This window comes from Myxocyprinus asiaticus, chromosome 5 (genome assembly GCF_019703515.2).
Source record: "Myxocyprinus asiaticus isolate MX2 ecotype Aquarium Trade chromosome 5, UBuf_Myxa_2, whole genome shotgun sequence".
Classification (NCBI taxonomy): domain Eukaryota; kingdom Metazoa; phylum Chordata; class Actinopteri; order Cypriniformes; family Catostomidae; genus Myxocyprinus; species Myxocyprinus asiaticus.
Window position 1 is genome coordinate 4,905,409 of NC_059348.1, and position 27,987 is coordinate 4,933,395.

The window sequence follows — 27,987 nt, forward strand, 5'->3', positions numbered from 1 at the left end:
TTTTTCTTCAGTTAAAGGTTAGATTTTTGTGATTTTTTTGAATGAAATATCAAAAGGATAAACAATGCAGGGTTTTTTTTTTCACAGCCTTCTTTGCTCATATTTACCAAGGGTGCCAATATTTTTGGCCACAACTGTAGGTATTGTAGAAGGACTTTTATTTTGATTCTCTGAACAGCTGTGTTGTTGTGACGTCATACGTCTGCTCCTGCGGTCTGCTGTTTCTGGTGGAGGTTTGTTTTCAACATTTAAGGTGAATAAAACGACGCAAAACGTTTAAAAGTGTTCTAAAGCTTTACAAATGTGTTTTCATCATGGTAATATTATTAGGATAATTTTGCATTGGTATGTGAAGTGCTGATAGTTGGTCTTTCGTAGATGTTTTTGTGTTTGTGTAAAGCGTTGATAAAGAAAACAAATCAGGATTACACAAATATTGTGTACCACCAATAAAGTTCTTTGAAACTGAACATTGAGGATGTTAATATTCAGGGACAAAAATGTCAGTGTTTGTGAACATCACCTGCACCTAATCAGAATTATTTACATATGATTTTGCCTCATTAACCTATTAAACATTATTGAGTAATTACACAGAATGCAAACCAAAAAGAAATGCTTTAAACTTTTAGATTTTATGAAGAAATTTAAGTTTAGTGTTTAAATGATTGTTTAATTTATTTTAATGATAATAATAATAATAATAATAATAATAATAAATCAGTTGTTAAATAAATAAAATGCCACTGTGTATATTTATTTTATTTCAACTGTCCTATTAGGCTAGAAAAACATATCAAGTGAATTTACAGTAAATAACACAAGCGATAACGTATTTCAAACAAAAAGTTCAATATAATAATTACAAGCTTTTATAAACCACAGAGCTGAAGGGATGTCACGTGTCTTTGTTTACAGAACCAGATTGCAGTTGCAGCTTGTTTAAAGGAGAAATATGTAACATTGATATCAAGCGTTTAAAATGGGTACTGCAGTCCAAATTCAAAATATTGGAGAGAGTTGTCTCCCTCGCCCCCTCCTCCCCAGACTCCAAGCTCACACGGGTTGCCAGGTTGAGGACACACAACAGGAACGAGCAAACTGACCATTGCAAGCGACAAGCCTCACGCTGTAAGTTGATCAGCTAATGTATGCATTTGCAATGTTTTTATCGTTTGCAAATTATAAACCAGCTCATGTGGATTTTGTCAATGTTAGCTAGATGTGTTGCTGGCTTCCATGGCTGCAGTGCGCTGTGTTTGCCCGCTAACTTGTTTCACATTTGGCAACCCGGGGTGTCGAAATACTATTGGGAAATGGGGAGTGGGCGGGATCACACAGGCCAAAACACAAACAGAAATTTCGACCCGGAAAGGACATTTCAAATGTGAATTTGAGAATCATGAGAATCGAAGAGGCATGAGAATCGAAGAGGTTGCAAAGTCTGTTATAAATTTACTTCCATTATTTTTCTCATATCTGTCTTTTTTTATACACCTTTTTGCTCACTTCTCCACGGGGGGTGCCATTACGATGAGAGACTTTCTCTTGGATGTGCGCTTAGTTGTTGTTATCAGCTTGACAGGGTTACTGGTGATATCGAGCAGCATAGGCGTTTTAAGAATTTGTGCCGTTAGATGGTGTTATAACAGCTACAGAAGGCTTAAATGTAATGGAAAAGTAATGATATGATGTTAAGCCCCTAAAAAAAGCTGCCAAAGCTCAAAATATTTCTAGAACACCAGATTGAATATGCAGAGGTTGCATTTATCTCCGCTATTTAATTTTTTTAAATGCAGAGTCACCATCAGGGCCGGATCTAGGGGGTAAAACAGTGACTGAATGACAGGCTACTTTAGAGAACAAAATGAGTGCTAAATTAAGTGAAATATTTACCTTCAAACAACTGAAACCACACCGCAAGTCTTTATTAAACCCAACCACTGCACACCTTTTGAAGAACTATGTACTGCAGGTAAAGATATTTCAACCAAGACAGTACACAGAAAAGTTGCATGATATTACACTATCTTGACATTACATGTACAGAATCAGAATCAGAATGAGTTTTATTGCCACGTGTTCTCACGTACACAAGGATTTTTATTTATTTTTTTGTGATAGGAGAAACAAGTGCACACAGAACATTACAGTGAGACAGAATATAAAACAAGGTAAGTATAAATAGACATACAAGTAATAGGACGTATAACAGAATGGCGTATGTACATGTGCAAGTGGTAATGTATGTGCAAGGTAGGGGTATGTACATTTATTGAATTAAACGTGAATTTACATATGCACTTGAGATATGTATGTACATTAATTCACTATGGGGGAGTCCTGAAGGCAGTTTAATTGTTCATGTGGTAAATGGCCTGAGGGTAAAATCTGTTCTTGTGCCTTGATGTCCTGGCACTCAGTGCTCTGTAGCACTAGCCAAAGGGCAACAGTTCAAAGAGGGAGTGGGCAGGGTGTGTGGGGTCCAGAGTGATTCTACCTGCACGTTTCTGCACTGGAGACGTACAGGTCTTGGAGGGTGTTAATAAGCATTATAATATATAATTTATATTCATGAGTTTTGCCGCTTCGTGTCGTCACCCGTTTTTATTTAAAAAAAAAAAAAATAATTATGTGCCCCTCATTTTATGTCAGTGCCCCCCTATTCTAAATAGTTTTGATCCGGGCCTGGTCACCATTAAAAGAAGGCACCTTTTAATGCAGAAAAAAGGCAAAGGTATGTTCCCCAACCCTGCTGATTGTTAAATAGAACCTATGGGGACCATACGTCGTCTTTTTCGGACCATAAAAAAACCTAGTGAGGATTTCTAGATTCCCCAACAATCCCCAACCTGTGCAAAGCATACTGTGTAATTTTGCTCTTCAGGTCAATTCTGACTTTTATTTATTTTTAATTTTGGCAGGTCTGTCGCTACCACACAGTGATTGTGAATCCACTTCCAAAGCAACTCAATAAACACTCTGAATATTCCTGTCATCTTTGAATTGAAGAAGAGTTTCCAGAAGAGCAGGACAAACTTCAAGTGTGTCAACAATTTCTGACACTACTGCAAAGATGGATTCTATTAAAGAGGAGAAAGAGGACATGGGTTATCCAGAACCACACAGAGTGAAAAATGAAGAAACTGAGGAACAAATAGGTTTGTGTTCATTCTTGATTCTTCATTGTGATTTGAGTATCTCAGACCTCTTTTACACCTGGTATTAAGATGTGTTTCAGGTGATCTGATCAGTGTGGTCAGTGCTAAATCTTGGTGTAAACTGGGTAGGGATGTGCATGACAACCATTCGTAATATTGGGTTACTTCAAGGTTTCACGAACGGTTATTCTTTGGGAGTTGGGGAACATTTATTGCAATGATTATGCATCAAACACTTCTCAAAATAGCAGGTAATAAAGTCCACAGTGAGCTATGAGCCTAAATAACACAATACATCGATCTTCAAATGATAAAATTACATTAAAGTCAAACAAAAATAATCAAACTGTCACTGCAGTATTCTTTATCAGTGGAAAATGCGTAATTTAAGTGCTAAATCTGGTTTATGCTGTTTTCTGGTAGATCTACATTTCTGTGAGACTGCGACCACTAGTATTGTTCTCTGCATACTTGGAGTTACTCTGCTGCGTCTTATTAGCCTCTTTGGGAGGGTTTGATTTTAATAATGAACTTGAGGAACTATTGTCTACACACCAGAGCAAAAAGGGGGAAACTTAGCATTTTCTTCCTGTTTGTCAAGCGCTGAAACTTTGCCAGGTGAAAAAAAAAAATCTGGAATTAACAGTATAAAGTCCTCTTTGCAATCTGAGCTACTTAATCATGTTCAGTCTTTGTTAGCCTGTGCTAAAAAAGCTAGATGCAGCGCAATGAATGGCGAAACAGAATAAATGTGTCTTGAGATGCGTTTAAAAATATTTTTAAAGCGAGACACTTAAAAAAAAAAAAAAAAAAGGCGACACAACAGTCAAAAACGTACGTTCAGCCCTAGTTCACATAGAAAAATGATTCAAAAACAGTGCAGACTCGGGCAAAAACATGTGTGAACAACCCCCAATTCTATACTTAACCCTAACTAACCCTATACTTAAAAGACAGACCCAAATCTGTCCCTAAACCCCAGTTTTTTTTAGGTACCGTCGGGCTCGGATCAGGTTGGAGACCTTTATTGCACATTGAGAATAACCGAATAGTGATTTTGGTATTTAGAACACAAGCACAAACCGAATGTCGACTATCAGTTCACATGCCTAAAACGGAGTCCAAAATATTTTGTGATCAGATCACATAAACCACATATGGAGCTAGTCAAAAACTCATGTGACACACCATTTGTGGAGTAAATGCTGACTCGTCCTGATGTGTCCTGGACAACAGTGAAGCAACACCCATTAGCCTGCAAATCCAGGCAAAAATTTTTAGGAAAAACTGCACCATAGCGTTAAGTACTGGTGACTTTGGGAGTAGAATTTATTTATTTATTTTCTTAAGTACTATTTGCATTATTTAGCATTAATGTAGTTATTAATGTACAGATGGTTTCACTAGTTCAATAAAGGGCATTGTTACAACTGACTACATACACTTTTTTTCCCATTATTAATCAAAATTAGTTTCTGTATGGTTGAAGGCAGTGAAAAATGTAATATTTGAAACTCAGTTTTACCATGGCATCATTTTTAAACAATTTCAAATAGGGAAGCACCAAACTTTTAGCAACCACTAATTTTTTGACGAAAATGCTAATGTTAGTTTTCAGCAGAAAGATAAAAAGCACATAAAATTTGAACAGAAACCATTAAGGCCGAAACATACTCTACGCAAGTATGAAACCCACCTGCCCACATCGCTCGAAAACCTTTTTATTAAAGGGTCAAAATTAACTAAATCACAAAAAATTGCTGGGAATAAAATGCCCAAATACTTAATGCCCTGTTTGGGCCACTGGAAGGCGCCTGGCTGAAAAGCCGTTACCGGTCAGTAGGCTGTCAGAGCCAAAGCTTCGGATTTAGACAAATTCACTCTGTATCCTGAGAACTTAGAAAAGGAATGAATAATTCTGTGGAGGCAAGGCATTGATCTAGTATGGTCAGAGACAAATACTAAAATATCATTTGCGTAAAGCAAAAGTTTATGCGCAACACCTCCCACCACCACCCCTGGAAAATCATCCTCCTTTCTTATCGCGGCTGCTACTGGTTCCAGGGCAAGACAGAACAATAAGGGGGAAAGAGGGCAACACTGCCGGGTGCCCCTATCCAGAGTAAAAATAATCTGAAATTAATCCATTCGTTTGAACCGCCACTACCGAGTGTCTATAAAGTAACTTAATCCACCCAATAAAAGTATTCCTGAACCTGTACATTTCCAAAATCTTAAAAAGATGATCCTATTATACCATATCAAACACCTTTTCGGCATCAAGTGAGATGGCAGCGACCAGAGTCTGATCGTTCGCCACTGCCCACATTACATTAATGAAACTCCTGATGTTATCAGAAGATTTATGGCCCCGAATCATAACTTAATCGATTAGCCAAAATTTTTGACAATATTTTAACGTCTAGCTGGATCAGGGAAATTGGACGGTAGCTCTTACACTCACTTGGATCTTTGTCCTTTTTAAGAATCAGACTGATCCGGGCTTGCATCATGGTTGGCAGAAGCTTTGCATTCTTTAAAGTTTCCTTATAAACTTCTAGCAAATGTGGAGCCAGTTCTGTAGCATAAGATCTAAAAAACTCAGCAGCAAAGCCATCTGGCCCTGGAGCCTTGCCTGTAGGCAAGGTCTTAATTACATTACCAAGCTCTTCCAAGGTTATTTCAGAATCAAGATAATTTTTTTGCTCAGTCGTCAGTTTAGGAAGTTCTAATGGTTCCACAAAGTTTCAAATATCCTCATCAGTAGACGAAGACGTGGAACTATAGCGATCAAGATGGAATACTTTAAAAGCATTATTAATATCAATGGCCGAGGTAAATATTTCACCACCAGCAGGTTTCACTGAGGGAATGGTAGAAAAAGACTCTCTCTGTTTTATATATCTAGCCAGAAGTTTTCCTGCCTTGTCCCCTGACTCAAAGTATGACTGTCTTGCCCTGAATATCCAAAACTCCACCTTCCATGACAAAATAGTATTATATCTGTATTTCAATCGTGTCAAATCTCTGAGGCCATTAGACGACATTTGGTGCTTCAGCTCTGCCTCGGCACTTTTAACATTCCCTTCCAATTCCAGGAGTTCTTGTGCTTTGGATTTTTTGGTGAATGCGGCATACTGTATGATCCGGTCCCTAATAACCGCCTTAAGTGCCTCCCAAGCCACACCCACAGAGGATACAGAGGACCAGTTGGTCTCCATATATACATTGATTTCAGCCTTTAACATTTGTTGGAATTCAGGATTTTGCAAAAGGGATACATTAAAGCGGCAACTATATGATTTTCTTTTCTCCATATGTGGCAACACCTCTGAACACATCAGGGCGTGATCTGACACTAAAATGTTTCCAATTGAGCAATCAGCAACTGATGAAATGAGTGACTTCTGAGTGAAAACATCTGTTCTAGAGTAAATCTTATGGACTGATGAAAAAAATGTATAGTCCCTCCCAGATGGGTTCAGAAATCTCCAAATATTTGAAAGACCAAGATATTTACACAGCCTGTGAAGCATCAGTGTTGCTGTAGGGGGCTTGCACACTTCCATCAAAAGATTAAAAGTCTCCTCCCAATATTATATCATGAGGGGTGCCAGTGGCTTGCAACATCCCTTCAAGATCTATAAAAAAGCCCTGATCATCAACATTAGGTGCATAAATATTAGTCAAAATAAGACTTTGCCCCTGAATTTCAGCTAAAACAATAATGACTCTCCCTAATTTATCTTTAATCTGTTTGAGACATTTGAATTGTAGATGTTTACTTATCAGTGTAATGACTCCCCTGTTCTTATTGGAGCCAGCACTAAAGAAAACATGTCCACCCCATATCTTCCCAAATTGTTCAGCTTCCTGCAGGGAAAGATGCATTTCTAGAAGAAACACTATATCATATTTCTTATGCTTAAGAAGAGAAATAACCTTCCTTCCTTCTTATGGGGTGCCCCAACCCATTCACATTCCACGTGGAGAGAGACAATGCACTCATATTAACATTTGACATCTTGACATATAAGAAAAAATATATTGTGTGTCAAAAATAAGATTATAAATACCACATTCCAACATTAGTGCAACCATCAAAACCCAAACATCCCCCAGAACCAAACAAACAGGAGAAACGCATTAACCCCGCGCACGACAGCGCCAACTGGCGTCCGACCTTCTAAACTCAAACAGTCCATGCATGTCTACGAGAACCCCCGTGACAACTTTGCCGTCGGATTACTCAACTCCGGTGTTTCTATAAAAATTTTGTGAGACAGAATTGCACGTCAAAAAATTATCTATAAAATAAACTCCAGCTGCTAGGCAGAACCAGCATAAAAAGAGTGCGCAGATTCCCCAAACAGTCTAGCGGATGTTCAGTGAGCCGGTCCACTCAGCTGCAACATGAGTGCAAACAAATGACTTAATCACTCCAATGTCTTGCAAGAAATACTCCACAAAACAAACTCCAGCCAATAGGAGGAATAAGTACAAAGAGCGTGTAGATTCATCCATAAAACTGTCCTGAAGGTGTATTACTCTACAAAATAAACTCTAGCCACTAGGTGGAACCAGCACAAAAAAAAAAAAAAAAGCGCTCAGTTTCATCAAACAGTCAAGTGAATGTTCAGTGAGCCAGTCCACTCGGCTGCAACGTGAGTAACACAAGATTACTTACTCCGTTAACTTTATGAAGGACATCGCTTGCTGTGGGCATGTGAATGTTTTACGGCCATCCTTAGCATCTATTCTCAATTTGGCTGGGAATATCAGTGCAAAAGCAACCTTCCGTTGATGTAAAAGTTTCTTGCATTCCTTGAATTGATTATGTTTCTCCCTTGTCGAATTTGCAAGTCTGGGAACAAGAAAATGCTGTGGTTTTTCCAAGAAAGCCTTCCTTTTCTTCTTGCCTCGCGTAACACAAGATCTTTATCGGATGATCTCAGAAGTTTAGACAGAATTAATCGCCTCTCCCTCCAGGGATCGCCGAGCAGGAACCCTGTGAGCTCGCTCGATTTCCAGCTTATGGCCTGCTATGTCGAGCAGATTCGGAAGAAGCCCATCCAGGAATTTCACCATATCCTGTCCCTCTTCGGCCTCAGGAATTCCAATGATACAGACGTTATTCCGCCGGCTACGGTTCTCCATGTCCTCCAACTTCTCTCAGACATGCTCCAAATCCACCTTGGTCGCTAGTGGATTAGCAGATAATTCCGTCTCCGATGACTTAAGATAAACTCCCTCAGTGTCGAGCATTTTTAAACTAAACACTCCACCGTTACATCTTTAATGCAGTTATATTTAATGCATTATAGCTTTATTAAAGTTCAAATAATAAGGAAGCAGGTCATGTAAATAACTACAAACTCCGAAACTGGCATTTCTCTGCAGTCAGCACCTCTTCTATGAGTTGCGCGAAGTGTCCCGATATAAGTGGAAGACATTGAAACTGCATCCTGCTGAGGCACACTCTGGCGTGAGGACGCTCGTCCCTCGAGCGCACGTGCTTGCTGCAGCTAGATTATAACGTGATGGCTCGCAACTTATTAAATCATAATGTGTCACTGTGCATTTCTTATCGTGAAGAAAATTGGCAATACACAGCTTTATTAATAAGAGAGAGTTTGTTTTTTTGAGAGTTAAAGATGGATTGAAGTGAACAAAAAGGTGAGAGAGGGTAGTCTTCGCCCCATTATACACTGCAACAAAATACATTTTTGATTTTGTTTTGTCTTGTTTTCCAATATAAATATCTAAAACACCTTTAAAACAATGTACATTTACTTTAGCAGCTAACTGCCGAAGAAAAAAATGGTATCTGAGAATGTAAATGCAAATATTTAAAAAAATTCAAAAATTCCTTTAAAAAAAGATGCATTCACATGAGAAGCAGCATATAAGATATTTAGACTTGCTTTTAGAGAATAGGTCATGAATATAAGTATATTTTTTTCTTTACTGCACTCGCAGAAGTATAACCAAGTGAAAAAAATACACTTATATACAAAAGACACTTATATTTGTCTCTTAATGCAAGTTTAAATATCTTATATGTCGCTTCTCAAGTAAATGTATTTTTAGACAATTTTAAATGGAAAACAAGACAAAAACACTTGATAACAATAGGATTTTTTTGCAGTGAATTTTTTTACTGCATTAAATTTAATAAAAAGTATTTTTTCCCCCTTTAATTCAGTGAATGTCATTTTTAAAAGATGATTTTGTCCGCTTTAATGTTAGCAAGCATATTTAATACAACCTTTTAAGTCGGGGCACGAGCTGAATAGTCGTTTAAGAGCTAATGATTAATCGTTGCAATAATCGCCCGAATAGTCGAATAATCGTTAGTTGCCACCCTATTTCAAAATAAAACAGTAAGTAGACTTATATGGTATGTGGGCTTAATTAGTTCCCTTCTAAATATTGCAATTTCAATTTAAGAAAAAATAGTAACAGATTCACATCACCTTCACATCTGTTCACTTTTAATAATATGTTTAATTTATATAGTGCCTTTCCAGAGCTCAAGGACGCTTTACAATAGTAACACAATAATACATAAACAATGAACAGTCACAAAACCACAGTTCAGATAGTACAGTCATTGAGAGTGAATACATAACACATTAAGATAAATAACACTGAGAAAACAAAAAAGTTTTAAGTTGAGATTTAAACTCAGAGATAGAAGAGTCAGAGGGAGTGAATTCCATATAGTGGGTGCTTCTATGCTGAATGACCTGCCACGAATAGTAGAGAGGCGAGATCTAGGGACAGAAAGGCGTCTGGACCCAGAAGACCTGAGCGAGCAGATCGGGTTGTAGTGGAGAAGCAACTCACTAAGATAGCGAGGTGCCAGACCATGAAGTGATTTAAATGTATGCATGATTATTTTATGCAAAACAAAACTGGTAACCAGTGAAGTTCAAACAGGAATGGAGTAATGTGAGCTGAGTGCTTGGCATGTGTAAGAATTCTAGCAGCAGAATTTTGAATATATTGCAACCTAGCAATAGAGTTAGCAGGTAAAAACTTATGTAATTTAAGTGTATTTTTTTCACTTGGTTATACTTATGCGAGTGCAGTAAAGAAAAAAATATACTTATATTCATGTAAACTTTTATGTCCACTTTGGGATCTCAGCCCAATTTTCATCATTATTACAATGGCCTTTTGCTGCATATAAATGCTCTCATCCTCCATTTTTTTTCTCTGACAACAAACACTTAAACGTGAGTGACAATTCCGATAGCATATCCAGTAGGCAGTATCACGCCACGAACGCTTGAAGCAGATTACTACCATACTACAGCTGAGAAATAGTGTTAAACTAACAGCTTCAGCATTATGGTCTTGTTTTCTGTCATGCTGGTGCGCACACTACACATCTGATTGCAGACTGGGTGTTTCAACTACACGATCGTTCGACCCCAAATGAGGGCCTGTGTACACCTAGTATTAAGATTCATTTTGGGTGATCCGATCACAAGTGTACAAGTGATACGCATCACCGTTGCACCTGGTCGTCTCTTTTGACCACTTGTGTTCAGATTTCGAGGGAGACATACATCAATCAAATCACCCGTTTATGTGCTTCTTTGCACTATTTGCAAAGGGAAAATAAGAAAAACAGCTGAAAATAAAATGCAGAGCACGCCTCTCCTCGGGAAGCTGGCTTATATTCTCCATGTTGGCATACACTGGCATCCTAGCAGGCATAGGAGCAGAGCGGGGAGTGTTCAGCTGAGTTAGATGCGTCGCCAAACCCGCTCCTCGGACCCCCGATGCGAATTAGATGCATCGCCAGGGAGGACAGCAAGCATTGCAGCCAACGAGCTAAAGGCTGGGCCACCTTCCCCTCTCACCTTCTGCTGGTCTGGGAAGACAGGCTGCCAAGGATGCCACCACCCCACGCACCACGGACCCAGGAGGGGAGCGTGTGCAGCCGTCGCCCCACTCAATCTTGGGCCATTCCTTGGACACTCCCCTGACCTTCACGGAGCCCCGTTTCACTACGAGGTTGCCAGATTTGCCTTTGTTTTGAACGCCATTACCCCATGACACTATTTTCCCCATTTTTGAAAATTTTATGTTTTATTATTATTTTCAATAAAGTCTCTTGCACACCCCACCACAGCGACAGTTGGTCGTGAGATCTGAGACATTTCGTCACAGACCAGTTGCCGACTCAAAACATCAATGGAGATGAGCTTGAGTCGTATAGTGTACACTAGGCTTAAGGAGACATTGAAAATATGTTCTGTTGGTGTACCACCAGGAACAGAGCTGGGAAACACTGGTATACTGTATCTACTGAATAACACATGGAAATTTTAGCACCATAATTTCTAGAAATTACATGGAAGGCAATTAATTTTTAACACATTTTACTCAAGCAAAGACACATTTTACAATACAGAATATGTCAGTAGAAAAACTGTACTGTACATTAAACAGCACAAGCAATCTGTCAGCACCTGATGTGGTACCCTGCCCACATAAAACTGTCATTCAGATGCCATTTTCTCTACTTTGTGGTGTCACTGATGGAGATTCTCTATGCTGCAGTGCACATTCAACTTATCGATAATGAAATTTGTTTTTGATTATTTTTATTGATTAGTTGTTGTAGCCCTAGATGTACAGTGCCCTAGAATGACAAAATTAACTTTGAGCACTTCAAAGATTACAAAAGAATAGCTAATTGACCTCTTTTTTTAAGTTGATTTTTGACAATTTCTTAATTTTATTTCAGACCTGATGGAAGTGAAAGTTGAAAGTCAAGAACTGGATGAAGTGGAAGAAAATCATCTGTATCAGACATCAAGTTCTCAAAAAACAAGAGTCAAAAAATCTTTAACCTGCCCTCAGTGTGGAAAGAGTTTTGTACGAAAAGGAAACCTTGAGACTCACATGAGAATTCACAGCGGAGACAAGCCTTTCACCTGCCTTCAGTGTGGAAAGAGTTTCACACAGGCAGACAACCTTAAGAGGCACATAATAATTCACTCTGGAGAGAAGCCTTTCCAGTGCTCTCAGTGTGGAAAGAGTTTCACAGAAAAAAACACCCTGAATGGTCACCTGAGGATTCACAGTGGAGAGAGGCCTTTTAAATGCCTTCAGTGTGGAAAAAGTTTTGTAAGTGAAAAATACTTTAAGAAGCACAAAATAGTTCATTCTGTAGAAAGGCCTTTTATTTGCCCTCAGTGTGAAAAGAGTTTCAAATGTAAAGCGGACCTCAAGAAGCACATAGCAACTCATTCTGGAGAAAAGCCTTTTACATGCCTTCAGTGTGGAAAAAGTTTCACAGAAAAAAGAACCCTTGTGAATCACATGAGAATTCACACAGGTGAAAAACCTTTCACATGCCTTCAGTGTGGAAATAGTTTCACCTATAAAGGTGACCTTAACATTCACATGAAAATTCACACTGGTGAGAAGCCTCACATATGTCTTCAGTGTGGAAAGTGTTTCACACGGAAAGCTCATCTTAAGAGTCACGCAAGGATTCACACTGAAGAGAAGCCTTTCACGTGCATCCAGTGTGAAATGAGTTTCAAACACAAAGAAGCCCTTAAAGTGCATATAAGAATTCATACTGGAGAGAGGCCTTTTATATGCCCTGAGTGTGGAAAGAGCTTCTCATGTTCGAAAAATCTACAATATCATCTACACTCTCAGCACACTGGAGTAAAGTCATTGAACTGTGATCAGTGTGGTAAAAAATTTATTTTGACATCACACCTAAAGAAACACATGAAAATTCATACAAATGAGAAGCCTTACATGTGCTCTATTTGTGGAAAGAGTTATGCATGGCAGCACAATTTTAAAGATCACCAGAGAATGCATACTGGTGTGACAGATCATATGTGTTCTGAGTGTGGGAAAACCTTTATTAGAGCTGACGACTTGAAGCTGCACCAAAGAATTCATACTGGAGAAAAACCTTACAAGTGTTCATATTGTGAAAAGAGTTTCAGTCGGCCAGGAGTCCTGAAAGTACATGAAAGAGTGCACACTGGAGAGAGGCCATATCACTGCCATCCATGTGGAAAGAGCTTTAGCCAATCAGGTCATCTACTGGTTCACTTAAAAAGGAGACATGGAAAGTTGTCACAGTGAGCAAAGCTCCTCTTCACTTGCAATGAATAGAATAGTATGAAATAAGGTTGCACAGTTTACCGTTGCTTTGGTAGTGTTACTATACTAAAGCTTCAAAATACAGTCGGTGTCACAATATTTTTTAAATGTTAGTACCATCAGTACGGTAGTACCATGAGTAATGTTGTACAGTATATATGGTAGTTAATATAATTTTCTCTGCTAAAATGTTCATTTGATTCAAAGAGTCTATGGCCCTGTTTCCACCTGTATTAAGATACGTTTTCGGTGATTATATCACAAGTGGACAGCTGAGACTCAATGCTGTTTGCATCTGGTATTATCATTAGGGATGCACTGAAATTTTCATCCGAAAGAGAAAAAAAGCAGAAAATCTGAACAAAAACTGTTACTAAAAAATCAAGTAAAAGAGACACTGACATGAAGAAAATGCTGCATTTATGTGAAAAGATGTAAACAGCAGCTAATGTTTAAATATATATTGATAGTAACAAGATTGTGCTTATAACTGAAATGTGCACCTGTACAGTATGTGTGTGTCCACACAAACCAGTGCAACAGCACAAAATCACTTGATGGAAGCACGTTGTGGTGAAATGTAAAAAGCAAACGCACATTCTTTTAGTATTTGCATTACCTAGTTGCCTGTTAAAGTCTACATTCCCAAAAGTAATGAAGTGATCGCTCCCGTGAATATCAGCGCATTAATAAAGAGTGTTTTTCCATGTGTATTCAGAGGCTGTGTGGCCGTTTAGCTTGAGCCACCATCACATATCATGGTAAAATATCCCCACCTACTGTTCGAGCCGAGCTGCACTCTGCATCAGCGGTGTCAAACACAAGACCAATTCAACCCACTTTGCATTTGCCGCTCGTGGTCTCGCGCAAACAGGCAAATTCACGCTTTTCATCTGAAACTGGACCAGTGAGTGACACTGTCACAGATACTCAGTTTATTTTTCCCCACTCACAACAATGTTGACATCATTGATGATGGACAGAAACAAGAGAAACTATTATAATTAGATAATTATTCCAAAGACTAATACAAATATAATGCACATATATATATATATATATATATATATATATATATATATAATGTAGGTCCCCCTTGTGCCACCAAAACAGCGCAAACCCACATCTCAAAATATCATTCTGAGATGCTATTCTCTCACCACAATTGTACAGAGCGGTGATCTGAGTTACCATAGACTTTGTCATTTCAAACCAGTCTGACCATTCTCTGTTGACTACTCTCATTAACAAGGCATTTCTGTCCACAGAATTGCCACTCATTGGATGTTTTTTGTTTTTGGCACCATTTGGAGTAAATTCTAGACACTGTTGTGCGTGAAAATCCCAGGAGATCAGTACAGAAATACTCAAACCAACCCGTCTGGCACCAACAGTCATCCATGCGATTATCTAATCAGCCAATCGTGTGGCAGCAGTGCATAAACTCATGCAGATATGGGTCAGGAGCTTCAGTTAATGTTCACATCAACCATCAGAATGGGGAAAAATGTGATCTCAGTGATTTTAGACTGTGGCATGATTGTTGGTGCTAGATGGGCTGGTTTGAGTATTTGTGTAACTGCTGATCTCCTGGGATTTTCACACCCAACATTCTCTAGAATTTACTCAGAATGGTGCCAAAAACAAATCAGTTAATGGCAGTTCTGTGGACGGAAACACCTTGTTGATGAGAGAGGTCAACAGAGAATGGCCAGACTGGTTCGAATGGACAAACTCTACGGTAACTCAGTTAACGCTCTGTACAATGGAGTACAAATGCTATTCTGAGATGCAGGTTGGCGCTGTTTTGGCAGCACGAAGGGGATCTACACAATATTAGGCAGGTGGTTTTAATGTTGTGGCTGATCGGTGTGTATATAATAAACATTCTTGTTTTCAGTTTTGGTTTTCGGCCCGTGTCTCCAGAATTTTCAGTTTTGGACCAAAATTTGTTTGATTTCGGTGCATCACTAATTATCATGCATCTCAAATGCATCTCCTGTTACCACTTGTAATCAGATTTTAAGGGGAGGGTCTCTAAATTTAAAACATCAATCACTATGTTAGTGTGTTTCTGCATGATAATAAACCGCAAAAAAGTAATAAAAGACATAGAAAGCGAGAGAAAAAAACAGTGAGTGCACTGTTTTTCCCAGAAGCAACTGAAACAGAGGCAATTGGATAATGTGAAAATAATCACAGATGAAGGACCCTTTCACATTAAAAACAAGGCGTATGATCTCTGTTAGCATATTCACACCTTTACAGTAGGTGACGCTAATAAACAAACAATTTTACCCCGGTACAGTAGTGGCGCAAAGCACCTTTCAGCTGGTCTGCCCCTCGCCTATGATGGAGGAAAAGAAGAACTACTTGACAAGGGGTGCGTTCCATTCAGAAGGGCTCATCCTTATGCCCTAATCCCTTTAAAGGGTTTACCCTCCAGAGTGAGAGCTTCAAAGGGTTGAAGGGTGTAGGGCTCAAAAATATCAGTAATACGGAATGCACTTTAGCATCATCTATCCCAGCCAAAGGAGCCGCTGCCATCGAAAAAAGGCTGAAACACTCATTTTGAAGAGCCCTTCGAAGCAACTATTTATTAGCCCTTCAGTTTGAAACAATCCTTTAACATGGCGGCCACGATCGTTTCCCCTTTAAAGTGCCCTTCATAGATTGATGTATCCCGTGTGGAACGCAGGGAAGTCAGCAAACCAACCAAGACAAGCAAACAAGATCTCTAGCGAGCAGATCGACAAAAGAAAAATGATTTCTCTACAAGCTTCAGCAGCGATGACAAGTTTGTTGTTGATTTGCTGAACAAGACAGAAAACATTCAATACACTTTAACAAACTATTGCAAAACTTTTGCAAACTTTATTTATTTTTTATTTATTTTTAAATGTACACTTATTTCAAACCAGATGATTGCATCACGCTCCAAAAAAGTTGGGACAGTCAAATGTTGATCACTGTGTAATGTCACCATTTCCTCCAATAACTCTTATTAAGCGGATGGGCACTAAAGACAAGTTTAAGTTTAACAAGCAGAATTTTCTTCCATTCATCCATTATGTAGGTCTTCAGCTGTGCAGTTGAACGGGGCCTTCATTGCCATATTTTGTGCTTCATAATGCGGCACACATTCTCAATTGGAGACAGGTCAGGACTGCAGGCAGGCCGAACTAGCACCCGCACTCTCTGCTTACACATCCATGCACTTGTAATCCAGCAGTATGTGGTTTGGCGTTGGCCTGCAGGAAAATGCAGAGTAGTCCCTGGAAAAGATGGTGTCTGGATGGCAGCATATGTTGCTTCAAAATTTGTACATATGTTTCTGCATTAATGGAGCCCTCACAGATGTGAAAGTTACCCATGCCATGGGCACTGACACACCTGCATACCATGACCCACACTGGCTTTTGGACCTGACGTTGATAACTGCTTGGATGGTCCTTTTCCTTTTTGGCCCGGAGAACACAACGGCTGTTTTTTCGAAAATCTATTTAAAATGTGGACTCTTAGGACCACAAAAAACAATTCAACTCTTCTACTTTCTATTTCAGATGAGTTCGAGCCCAGAGAAGTCGACCGCGCTTTTTGACAGTGTTGATGGATAAATTCTGCTTTGCATAGTACAACCTTAAAGGTGCACTCAGTAATATTTTCCTAAAGAAATTAAAAGTAATTTTGAAATGTATGTATAAAACCATGACCACTCACTTGAGATGAAGCATCAGCGTATATTCATATATATTCTAGTGCATAATGTGAATCTTGCTTCATATAGTGACCGGAACCAATAAACAGTCCAACGGTGTTTACAGTCATCATGGCGGTGCCAAGTGGTTAGTCAGGAAAACAGTGGATAGCTGACTGAATAGAATGTCTACAGTGGCATACGTAACTGAAAACTGCTGCATTTGAAAGATGCTGCATCCAGTGCAAGTCCAACATGACATGCATAAAAATATCTTGTCATATATGAAAAGGATATCTTGAATCTTTTAACTATATTGTGCACTGTAAAGGGTGAAATGCCAAAAATCCTTACAGTTTTGTGTCAGTGAAGAGGTACTTGAGCATTCCTGATGGTGATGTGGGGGTACTTGCGGCAAAAAAGGTCAGGAAGCGCTGTACTATAATGCGAAAGCCTCAGCTGTTTAACTCTCTTCTTTCATGTTACCTTATTATTTCAACTGGTCAGGGCGGTGTTTCTCATAAACATCACAAGCTTAAGTTGATCGTAGAGACTATTGGCGCCAATGGTTTTTACAATCTACTTAGGCTTACAGTGCTTTTAGGAAATGCAGCCCAGATTGCTATTAGTCCTAAATTGCCCCTGTCTCAACTTTGATGGAGCGTATTGTAGTCATCTGATTTGAAATGTGTGTATATAAAAAAATAAATTAAAAAAATATATATTAAATTCACAAGGTTACTATTAAACTATTAAAATCAAATGTGGTGTTGTAGTGTTTTCAATATGGCACAGGGTGAATAGAATTTACAAATGACTCCTTTTTGTTTTTATTAGCATTTTCCATATTGTCCCAACTTTTTCGAACTGGGGTTGTACTTGTGTTATACATTTGCTCAAAACCCTACATGTTACAAATTAAATGTGTTTCATCTAAATCCAAGAGTCTTCTGTATGCATGTATACTGCACACAGTAAACCCAAATTCCAGCCAACAGAACACATCTTCAGTCTGACCCATTATAAGATTTCTATACTGCTAACAGCACAGCTGTTAAAGGTGCACTTTTTGAATATTTAGTTTTTGACTTACACTGACACCAAGTGGTGTGGATGCAGCATTCAAACACAGTAGTTTCCAAATACCGATATCACTGTATAAATACACTATTCACTGTCAGCCATGATTAATTTAATCCATGAGTGAATGTGTCCAATAAAAGGGACAAAAAATAGCTGGTCATGTGATCCAAACATGGCAGACCCCATGAGGGGACCCTCTCCATGTAGATTTAAACAGTTTTTATAAGGTTACTGATATGACTGGAGTCTTCATCTCATGTGAGTGCTCATGATTTTATACAAATGTTTCAAAAAAACTATTCATTTCTTAAGGAGTAAAAAAATTTTTAACAAGGAAAAATTACTGAGTGCACCTTTAATGACTATTAACAAAAACACAGCAATAACAATTACATAATTTTGTGGAGACACCAGCATGTTTTTTGTATACAAAGGCATTTTTGTATAAAGACATATATACAGAGAGTGTCACAGCAATAGTATTAATATTATTAATATTTAGCAAAGAAAAACCCTTAAGTTCCAGTAAGTTATTCATTAAAAAAGGTGATATAAAGGCAAATATGCCACGAGATATCGATATGAGAGATCTCATGTAAGATTAAATGCAAAGGCATAAAATCAGAATCAGCTTTATTGCCAAGTATGCTTACACATACAAGGAATTTGTCTTGGTGACAGGAGCTTCCAGTGTACAGCAATACAAAAACAATACAAAAACAGCAGCAAGACATAGATAATCTTAATAAAAAAAAAAAATAGTTATGCACATACGTACATACACACACATAGTGCAATCTAATACAAATCTGTTATCTGTTTTGTACAGTGCATATATAAATCTTTTATGTACAGTTTTTTTTTTTTTTTTTCAGAGGAATGAAGTGGCAGAAGAGGTTGGATGTGTTGGATAAATATAAAAAAGACTAAACTGTGTATTGCACATAGTTATTGCTCAACGGGGCAATTTAACTGTTCATGAGATGGATAGCCTGAGGGGAAAAAAACTGTTCCTGTGCCTGACAGTTCTGGTGCTCAGAGCTCTGAAGTGCCGGCCAGAAGGCAACAGTTCAAAAAGGTAATGGGTAGGGTGAGTGGGGTCCAGAGTGATTTTTCCAGCCTTTTTCCTCACTCTGGAAGTGTATAGTTCTTGAAGGGGTGGCAGGGGGTAACCAATAATTCTCTCAGCAATCCAAACTGTCCTTTGTAGTCTTCTTATGTCTGATTTCGTAGCTGAACCAAACCAGACAGTTATTGAAGTGCAGAGGAAAGACTCAATGACTGCTGAGTAAAACTGTATCAGCAGCGCCTGTGGCAGGTTGAACTTCCTCAGCTGGCGAAGGAAGTACAACCTCTGCTGGGTCAATGTGTGTCTCCCACTTCAGGTCCTGTGAGATGGTAGTGTCCAGGAACCTGAATGACTCCACTGCTGCCACAGTGCTTTTTAGAATGGTGAGGGGGGTCAGAGTTGGGGTGTTCCTCCTAAAGTCCACAATCATCTCCACCATTTTGAGCGTGTTCAGCTCAAGGTTGTTTTGACTGCACCAGACAGCCAGCTGTTCAACCTCCCTTCTGTATGCAGACTCATCGTCATCTCGGATGAGGCCGATGACAGTGGTGTCGTCTGCAAACTTCAGGAGCTTGACAGAGGGGTCCTTGGCGATGCAGTCATTGGTGTAGAGCGAGAAGAGTAGTGGGGAGAGCATACATCCCTGGGGGGCACCAGTGCTGATTGTACAGGTGCTGGAAGTGAGTTTCCCGTCTCACAAGCTGCTGCCTGTCTGTCAGAAAGCTGGTAATCCACTGACAGATTGACATGGGAACAGAGAGTTGGTGTAATTTATTCTGGAGTATAGCTGGGATGATGGTGTTGAAAGCCAAACTGAAGTACACAAAAAGGATCCTTGCATATGTCCCTGGTCTGTCCAGATGTTGCAGGATATGATGCAATCCCATGTTGACTGCATCATCCACAGACCTGTTTGCTCGATAAGCAAATTGAAGGGGATCTAGAAAGGGTCCAGTGATGTTCTTCAGGTGGGCCAACACCAGTCTCTCAAATAATTTCATGACCACAGACATCAGGGCAACAGGTCTGTAGTCATTAAGTCCTGTGATTTTTGGTTTCTTTGGGACAGGAATAATGATTGAGCATTTGAAGAAGCATGGGACTTCACACTGCTCCAGTGATCTATTGAAGATCTGTGTGAAGATGGGGGCCAGCTGGTTAGCACAGGATCGAAGACACGCTGGTGAGTCGCCATCTGGGCCTGAAGCCTTCCTTGTCTTTTGTTTCTGAAAGACGCGGCTCACATTATCTTCACAGATCTTAAGTGCAGGTTGAGTAGCAGGAGGGGGGGGTGGTTGCAGGAGGTGTTGGTGTTAAGTTGGTGTTTGTGTGAAGTGAAGGTCAGAGTGGGTGTGGGGTGTGAGGTTGGGCCTTTCAAATCTGCAGTAGAACACATTCAGGTCGTCAGCCAGTCCTGTAATTTGTGAGTTGTTTCATGCCACTCCACACTGATGCAGGTTCGTTAGCTGAAAACTTGTTTTTTAGCTTCTCAGAGTATCTTTTTTAGCCACTCTGATTCCCTTATTCAGTGTGTTCCTGGCCTGATTGTAGACTTTATCCCCACCCCTGTAAGCATGCTCTTTGGCCTGACGAAGCTGCCTGAGCTCTGCTGCAAACCATGGTTTGTCATTGTTGAACTTTAAATAAGTCCTAGTAGGAATGAACATATCCTCACAGAAACTGATATATGATGTAACAGTATCTGTGAGCTCGTCCAGGTCTGTGGCTGCAGCCTCAAAAACACTCCAATCCGTGCATTCAAAGCAGGCTTGTAGATACCGCTCTGCTTCATTGGTCCATCTCTTTACAGTCCTTACTACTGGCTTGGTTGATTTTAATTTCTGCTTGTAAGTTGGAAGAAGATGAACCAGACAGTGATCAGAGAGTCCCAAAGCTGCTCTAGGGACAGAGCGATATGCATCCTTTATTGTTGTGTAACAATGATCCAGTATGTTCCTGTCTCTGGTGGGGCATGTAATGTACTGTTTGTATTTGGGTAGTTCATGTGTGAGATTTGCTTTGCTAAAATCCCCAAGAATAATAATAACTGTGTCCGGGTATTGTTGTTCCGTGTCTGTGATTTGATTAGCCAGCTGTTGCAGCGCCGCATTCAAACACGCGTTTGGCACGATATACACACTCACCAGAAAAAACGCTTACAGTTAATAAAGAGCGCTTCCAAATTAGGACAGTACATCCTCTTTAACGTTGTTACATCTGTACACCAACTTTCATTGATGTAAAAGCATGTTCCATCGTTTTCCCCGTTAACTCCGCGATGCGATCCGCTCTAAACAGCTGAAAGCCCGGCAGATGTAACGCGCTGTCCAGAATGGCTTCACTCAGCCAGGTTTCTGTGAAGCACAAGGCAGCAGAGGTTGAAAAGTCCTTGTTTGTGTGGGTGAGGAGATGTAGTTCGTCCGTTTTGTTAGGAAGAGAGTGGAGATTCGCAAGATGAATGCTCGGCAGGGCTGTTCGAAAGCCACGCCGACGGAGTTTGACCAGCGCACCGGCTCGTCTCCCTCGCCTGCGTCTCCTGAACAACAAGGCCGCGCCTCCAACTAAAATGTCTAGCAAAACGTCTGAATATTCAAAAAACGGGAAAAGACTGTCTGGTATAAGCTGTCGAATGTTCAGCAGTTAGTCTCTGGTAAAACTGACTGGAAAAAGATTACTAAACACAGGACAAACAAACAAAAACAACAAAACAATAGGAGCATTCCACAGCAAGGCTGCTATCTGCACGCCATCATGATTAATCTAAAATGCTGTAATATAGAAAACATTATGAAGAGAGTCTACATAAGATCAGGTAGTTTTATGAAGGGATGTAGGGCAGTGATGCAGCAATATCATTTACATGTTAAGAGAATCCATATTAGAAAAAAAAATCTGTTTTTAAGGCATTTGCTGTAAATAAAGTACACATCCTCACAGCTGGAGTCCGGATTTCTTTCGCGAGTTACTTCAGCGTTTAATGTCAGAGGTCAAAACTTTTAAAAAGTTTTCTGTACTTTAGCACCGCAGCAGCTTCTGACATGTGATCATATTTAATTTAATTTAATAGCCAGCCGAAGAAATAAAATCGACACACACCTTTGTCAGCTCACTTTGTCTATAGGTAATAATCTGTAGCCTAAGTTAAAAAAATAAAATAAAACGATTACAGTAGTATGCCATTCCGAACAAGGCCATGGTCTTGGAAAATGTTTAATAAAATCCAGAGTTTAAATTTAACACTCTCAAATTTGAATAGAACATTATCAGACTTGTGGCTTTAGCTCCATTGTGTTTCTATTTCATATTTATTATTTCATAAAAATATGTTATGGAAATAAATTGCTGATCACTTCCAATAAATGCAAGCTTTTTAAAATATTTTTCTTCATGACAATTATTTGTTTGATTTGAAATTATTACATTGTCTTTATATAAACTGTTGAAACACAATAACTGAATACTCACTGCCCTGCTATAAGAAAGAAAAAGAGCGATATCTACTTTAGCTGGTATAGTATTGTAAAATATTGTTGTGGTATTATGACAACCCTGGTATGAACTTTAAAAAAAATACACGCAGTGCCATCTGCTGAATGAGAGGCCTTCTACAAATGCTATCATGCAGCTTCTGAAAATAGGCAAAGTAAAAGATCAATCATGGGATTTTAAGAATTAATATCATAATTGTTCAAATGAAAATCACTAATAATCTGAAAATTATTTTCATTTTACCCAGTACTACTTCAAGCCTGACTTTAATTTGTCACATATGCGAGAGGGAATTCACTAAGACCCAGTTTACACTTGGTATTAGGATGTATATTTCTGGTGATCTGATCACAAGTGGTCAGGTGAGTCACATCGCCATTTCCACCTGATATTAACATGCATCTCAAGTGCGTCTCCTGTGACCACTTGTGTTTGGATTTCAAAGGGAGAGTCTCTGATTTCATGATGACATACATAAATCACTACATCAGTCAAGTACTGCATGATGAGGAATTGCAAAACATTTAAAAGAGTTCTGATTCAGGTTTACTTATTGTACCATGTTTCTGTCTCTTCACTGTGGGTGGTAGATCATTCGCTGTCATTGCTCCTGAACTCTGGAATTCACTCCCTGGGAACCTCTGTTACTCTACCTCTATCTCTGCCTTCAAATCACGTCTTAAAACACACGTTCCCATTGCACTTCTGCTCCTCCCTGAAAATTGGTGATCTCTGATTGTTTTCTGCTCATTATTGTTTGTATTATTCCTGTTGGTCAGTTTTTTCTCTTTAAACTGTACTAAATCTGACAATGTAAAGTGTCCTTGAGCTCTGGAAAGGTGCTATATAAATTAAACATTATTATTATTATTATTATTAAAAAGACAAAGCACAATAAAAATCAGCACACCGTTTCTAATCTCAGACATGATGTATTTTAGTGGTGTACCTGTATTAACCGAGCTTTAGATGTGCATGCTTCTTATCTGTGTCACTGTATGTTGAGACCAGGCACACTGAAGAAGTTGTATCAAGTCTTATGCATGTATATGCATGCACTTTTAACAATTTTCTGGGCAGTTTTTTCCTTTTAAAGACATGCATGACCCAGACAGTTTAAAACTCTTGTAGCAATCTCTTGTAAATGTCTTTAGCGTAGTGGTTGATTGACAGGTAAATAGGCGGTGCTTCACTCTCCGGGACGCATCAGGAAAGATTAGCAGTTACACCTCAAATGCAGTGTGCTCACAATCATTTTTGACTACCTCTGTATGTGTTTTTTGTGATCCGAACACAAAAAGATTTGGACCCCACTTACACCTGTATTTAGCGCTGACCACTTGTGATCAGATCAACAAAATGCATCTTAATATCAGGTGTAAATGGGGTATAAGAATAAATTGCACCCACTAAAAGTGCTGTTTATTAAAGCCCAAAGTATACTTAGATTTTGACGTGAACGCTTAGCGTCTGCATACAGTCAAACACGAGCCTGTCTTAATATACTCTTAATATATATGCTACGACTGCTTTAAGACACCAGACTATTTCTCTTCAGGAATTTAGACCCATAAAGATGTCTTTATATTCCTTCAGACTGGAGTTATACAAATGCAGCGATCTCCTGACCTCCTCACACAAGCGCTCTTGGTGTGCAAATCCACTGTTGATGTTTTTACCGTCATCTACTGTTGTTTATCGGCAATGACATCTTCTAGTGCTTCTTTGTGACAACAACGACTCAAATCAGAGTGTTGCTACCTTCTGGACCCATTAATTCAACACGTTCTCACTCCCAAGGCATCAAAAACTGCCACTTGTGCAAGAGCCCAGCACGTCAATCTACAGACGCCAAATGTGCCATCTGGCATCAGTTTTGCAACGCATCCGGCAAGTGTGTTGTTTTCAACATGATGTTAAATGTGTATTTAAATTTATAGGTCTTATTAATTATTAATGTTCTTTTCATTAGGCTACTATGAAAATTACTTTAATAAACTAATACCTACATAATACACAATAAACTGTAAAGCAATGTATAGCTTATATGAGTGTAGTAATGTTCACGTTAACACATTATCTAGTATTACCATATATAGCCTACATAATAATTAATGGTTATTTTTTTTATTCATATACTATAATGTGCTTTTCTGTGTATGGTGAAATTGTTTTCCTGCTAAGAAATATACATTTAAATTATTTGATATCACGAGAAAAAGGCACCACAAACAGCAGTAAAAGGCACAAAAAACAGAAGACATTTTATATAGTGCCCGATATTATCGGCCGATGTTAGCCTTTCACTGATATATCGGTATCGGCGTATATTTTACCGATATGCGCTGATATGAAAACTTTTTTCAGAACATATAATGCAGAAAACAATGCTTTAGAATTGGTGTTATACATATAATGCAGAAAACAATGCTTTAGAATTGGTGTCATAGCATAGTTTGTCCAGCAGAGCATGCTCTGACTCCATTGTTTACAGAGCTGAGCTGACGGTGGCACTGCATACTGGGCGGAGTTGAACTGTGTCATGATAAGTTAGCTAGTTTGTGAAATATATACTGGAAACTTAATAAACAATGACCCCATCATTTTCCCTTTTCAATATAACTACTATAACATTAAACTTGTCCCTGACAACCATGTCACTCATGTCTGTTTGCTGTTAGCCAGCTATATTTTGTCAGTGCAGTAAGTAATGTAGCAGATTGAAAGGTAAACATCAGAGCATCTTTTTGCAGCTCAACAGACAATGGTGTGGTGGTGGATTGTGTCTGATGAGTGTTGATTTCATGCTATGTTGTGACCTAGTTGGTGAGACACAATGCTGGAAAGTAAAATAAACAACGTCCGTCTTTTACTCTCCGTGACAACAAGCTTATAGCTAACAAGCTAAGCACGTAGATACTTTCATTGTTGTCAGCTGAGTGGAAGCTAATGAGTATACATGTATTCACCAAACTGTTTTGTTCAGGATTCAAAGTTTGGTACCCCCTTTCAACTGAACAATTCCAGTCATTGCATTTATCAAATTTAATATTTAAGTCTGGTTTTCCACCGTTGAAAATTTCCCCTGAACTTGTACAGCAGAATATGGTGTAACACCGCTGCTTATCTGTTTATCTTGACTTGGCAGTATTAATATAGTCAGCATTTGACTGATACTAAACAGTACTGATGTTTATTTAGCTATTTATTTTATTTTTATTCTTTATTTAAACTGTCAGCATTTGACTGATACTAAACAGTATTGATGTTTATTTAGATATTTGTTTTATTTTTATTTATTTTTATTTTCTCAGTGTTCATTTCTAGAATTTGTTGACATTGTAAAATAATAATAATCAATAAAATAATATTTGATAAAAATATTTGTTTAAGAAAGCAGCCTTCTGAGTACTTTGCAGTCATATCGGTGCAAAATCAGTGAAAAAATCTACATAGAAAATGTCTGTATTCATTCCAGCTCCAAAATTAAATATATCGGCCACCATATCGGTAATCGGTGAATTTTCCCCTCTCTAAAATCGGTATCGGTCTCAAAAATCTCATATCGGTCGGGCTCTAATTTTATATAATTAAGGGACACAGTTGTCCAGCATCTGCAAAGAGCATCAAAAACTAGCACAGGTGCAATAACATGCAGTACTTTAACAAAAACTTTAACAAAGTTTAGTTGCATAAGTTCAATTTAAATATATATATATATATATATATATATATACATACACACACACACACACACACACACACACACTACTGGTCAAAAGTTTTGAAACACTTGACTGAAATGTTTCTCATGATCTTAAAAATCTTTTGAACTGGAGACGTATGCTTAAATGTTTGAAATGAGTTTTGTAGACAAAAATATAATTGTGCCACCATATTCATTTATTTTATTATAAAACTAAAATAAAATTAAAAAAAAGTTTTTTAAATTGATGACTTGGACCAAATAATAAAGAAAAGCAGCCAATAAGTGCCCAACATAGATGGGAACTCCTTCAATACTGTTTAAAAATCATCTCAGGGTGATACCTCAAGAAGTTGGTTGAGAAAATGTCAAGAGTATATACTAGGCAAAGGGTGACTACTTTGAAGATGTTAAAATATAACACAGTTTTGATTTATTTTGGATTGTGTTTAGTCACAACATAATTCCCATAGTTCCATTTATGTTATTCCATAGTTTTCATGACTTTACTATTATTCTAAAATGTGAAGAAAAAAAATGATAATAAAGAATGAGTGTTTAAAAACTTTTGACCAGTAGTATATATATATATATGTTTAGCAGGGAAATAAATGTACAGTGCAAATTATGGTTACTGCAGGGTTGCTTGTGCATTAGATGCTGGAAATGTCCCGCCCCTTACTGAAATGGAAAATATTATTGGTTAGCAAATATCCAATCGTGTCTGAAATGAATGTTCTGATTGGTGGATCAGATTAGTCGGACTGTCTGTCTTGCCTGTGCCATCAGTTGTGCTCCCGCAGCTCTGTGCGCGTTTAGAAAGAATATCTGTACACTTTTTAAAATAATAATAATAATAATAAAACACACAATTCACTCAACGGTGCTGCGGCATCATGTTATTAGATTGAAAAAGTTCTGGGTCAAAAGCCTATTCGTTGTACTGGCAGCCATACGTATCATCACTTATTTTAGGTGGGCATATGCAAAATCCTAAAAAAGATAGGTGGGCATACGGCATATGACTGCGTATGCCCTAGACAACACTACTGGTTGGGTTACAATTTTGTCACCATGACTTCTGTTAGGGGTATGATTTTCATTTAATTTCAAATCAGCAACATATATTCACAGTGCTTAATATTTAATCTGTTGTTTATCTATCTCTTTAATCTGTCTGTACACATCTTGCACTGCCGAAGTGACCCGTTTCATACTGGGTGTATTCTGAGTCTTACAATCATTTTATGTGAAGAACAAACCTAAATGTGTGTTTTTAGTCACCGATCACGGTCACCTGGCATCCACCGTAACACATCCTGCACAAGTTTCATTCTAACATATTAGACGTTATGACACTAGTTTGACATCAGAGACTCGATTTTACCATTGGCTCTCGTGTGTCTTGTGACCCATTGTGACGAGCTCAAGTTTTTACCATTGGCTCTCGCATGTCTTGTGACCAGTTGTAATGAAATCAAGTTCAGTTGTATTTATTTTTTGAATGAGACGTTCCAGTAGAATCAGGATGACAGTTCCTTCACAGAGGGGGAATATTTTCACTGATTAAATCCGTCAGTTTCACTCTGCTACTCACATAATGCCATCGTGTGGTTTGGAATATTATTAT

At 38.5% G+C, this 27,987-nt stretch overlaps 1 protein-coding gene across 1 annotated transcript; it reads left to right on the forward strand.

Annotated features, from left to right (window-relative positions):
• Positions 1-192: 192 nt before the first annotated feature.
• LOC127440770 (gastrula zinc finger protein XlCGF26.1-like) lies at positions 193-27,986 on the forward strand. Its single transcript, XM_051697639.1, has 7 exons — positions 193-253; positions 919-1,131; positions 2,125-2,174; positions 2,925-3,161; positions 11,926-13,291; positions 18,969-19,171; positions 23,242-27,986. Exons 4-6 carry the CDS (start codon positions 3,077-3,079, stop codon positions 19,021-19,023), a joined length of 1,506 nt encoding a protein of 501 aa, XP_051553599.1. The 5' UTR covers positions 193-253; positions 919-1,131; positions 2,125-2,174; positions 2,925-3,076; the 3' UTR covers positions 19,024-19,171; positions 23,242-27,986.
• The last annotated feature ends 1 nt before the right edge of the window (position 27,987 follows it).

What these genes read in the sequence shown, in the direction of transcription:
- LOC127440770 (XM_051697639.1), top strand. Translation starts at nt 3,077, where the DNA reads ATGGATTCTATTAAAGAGGAGAAAGAGGACATGGGTTATCCAGAACCA. An exon ending in AGAAACTGAGGAACAAATAG is followed by an intron (nt 3,162 to 11,925) that starts GTTTGTGTTCAT and finishes ATTTTATTTCAG; the next exon opens with ACCTGATGGAAGTGAAAGTT. An exon ending in AGACATGGAAAGTTGTCACA is followed by an intron (nt 13,292 to 18,968) that starts GTGAGCAAAGCT and finishes TTTTTTTTTCAG; the next exon opens with AGGAATGAAGTGGCAGAAGA.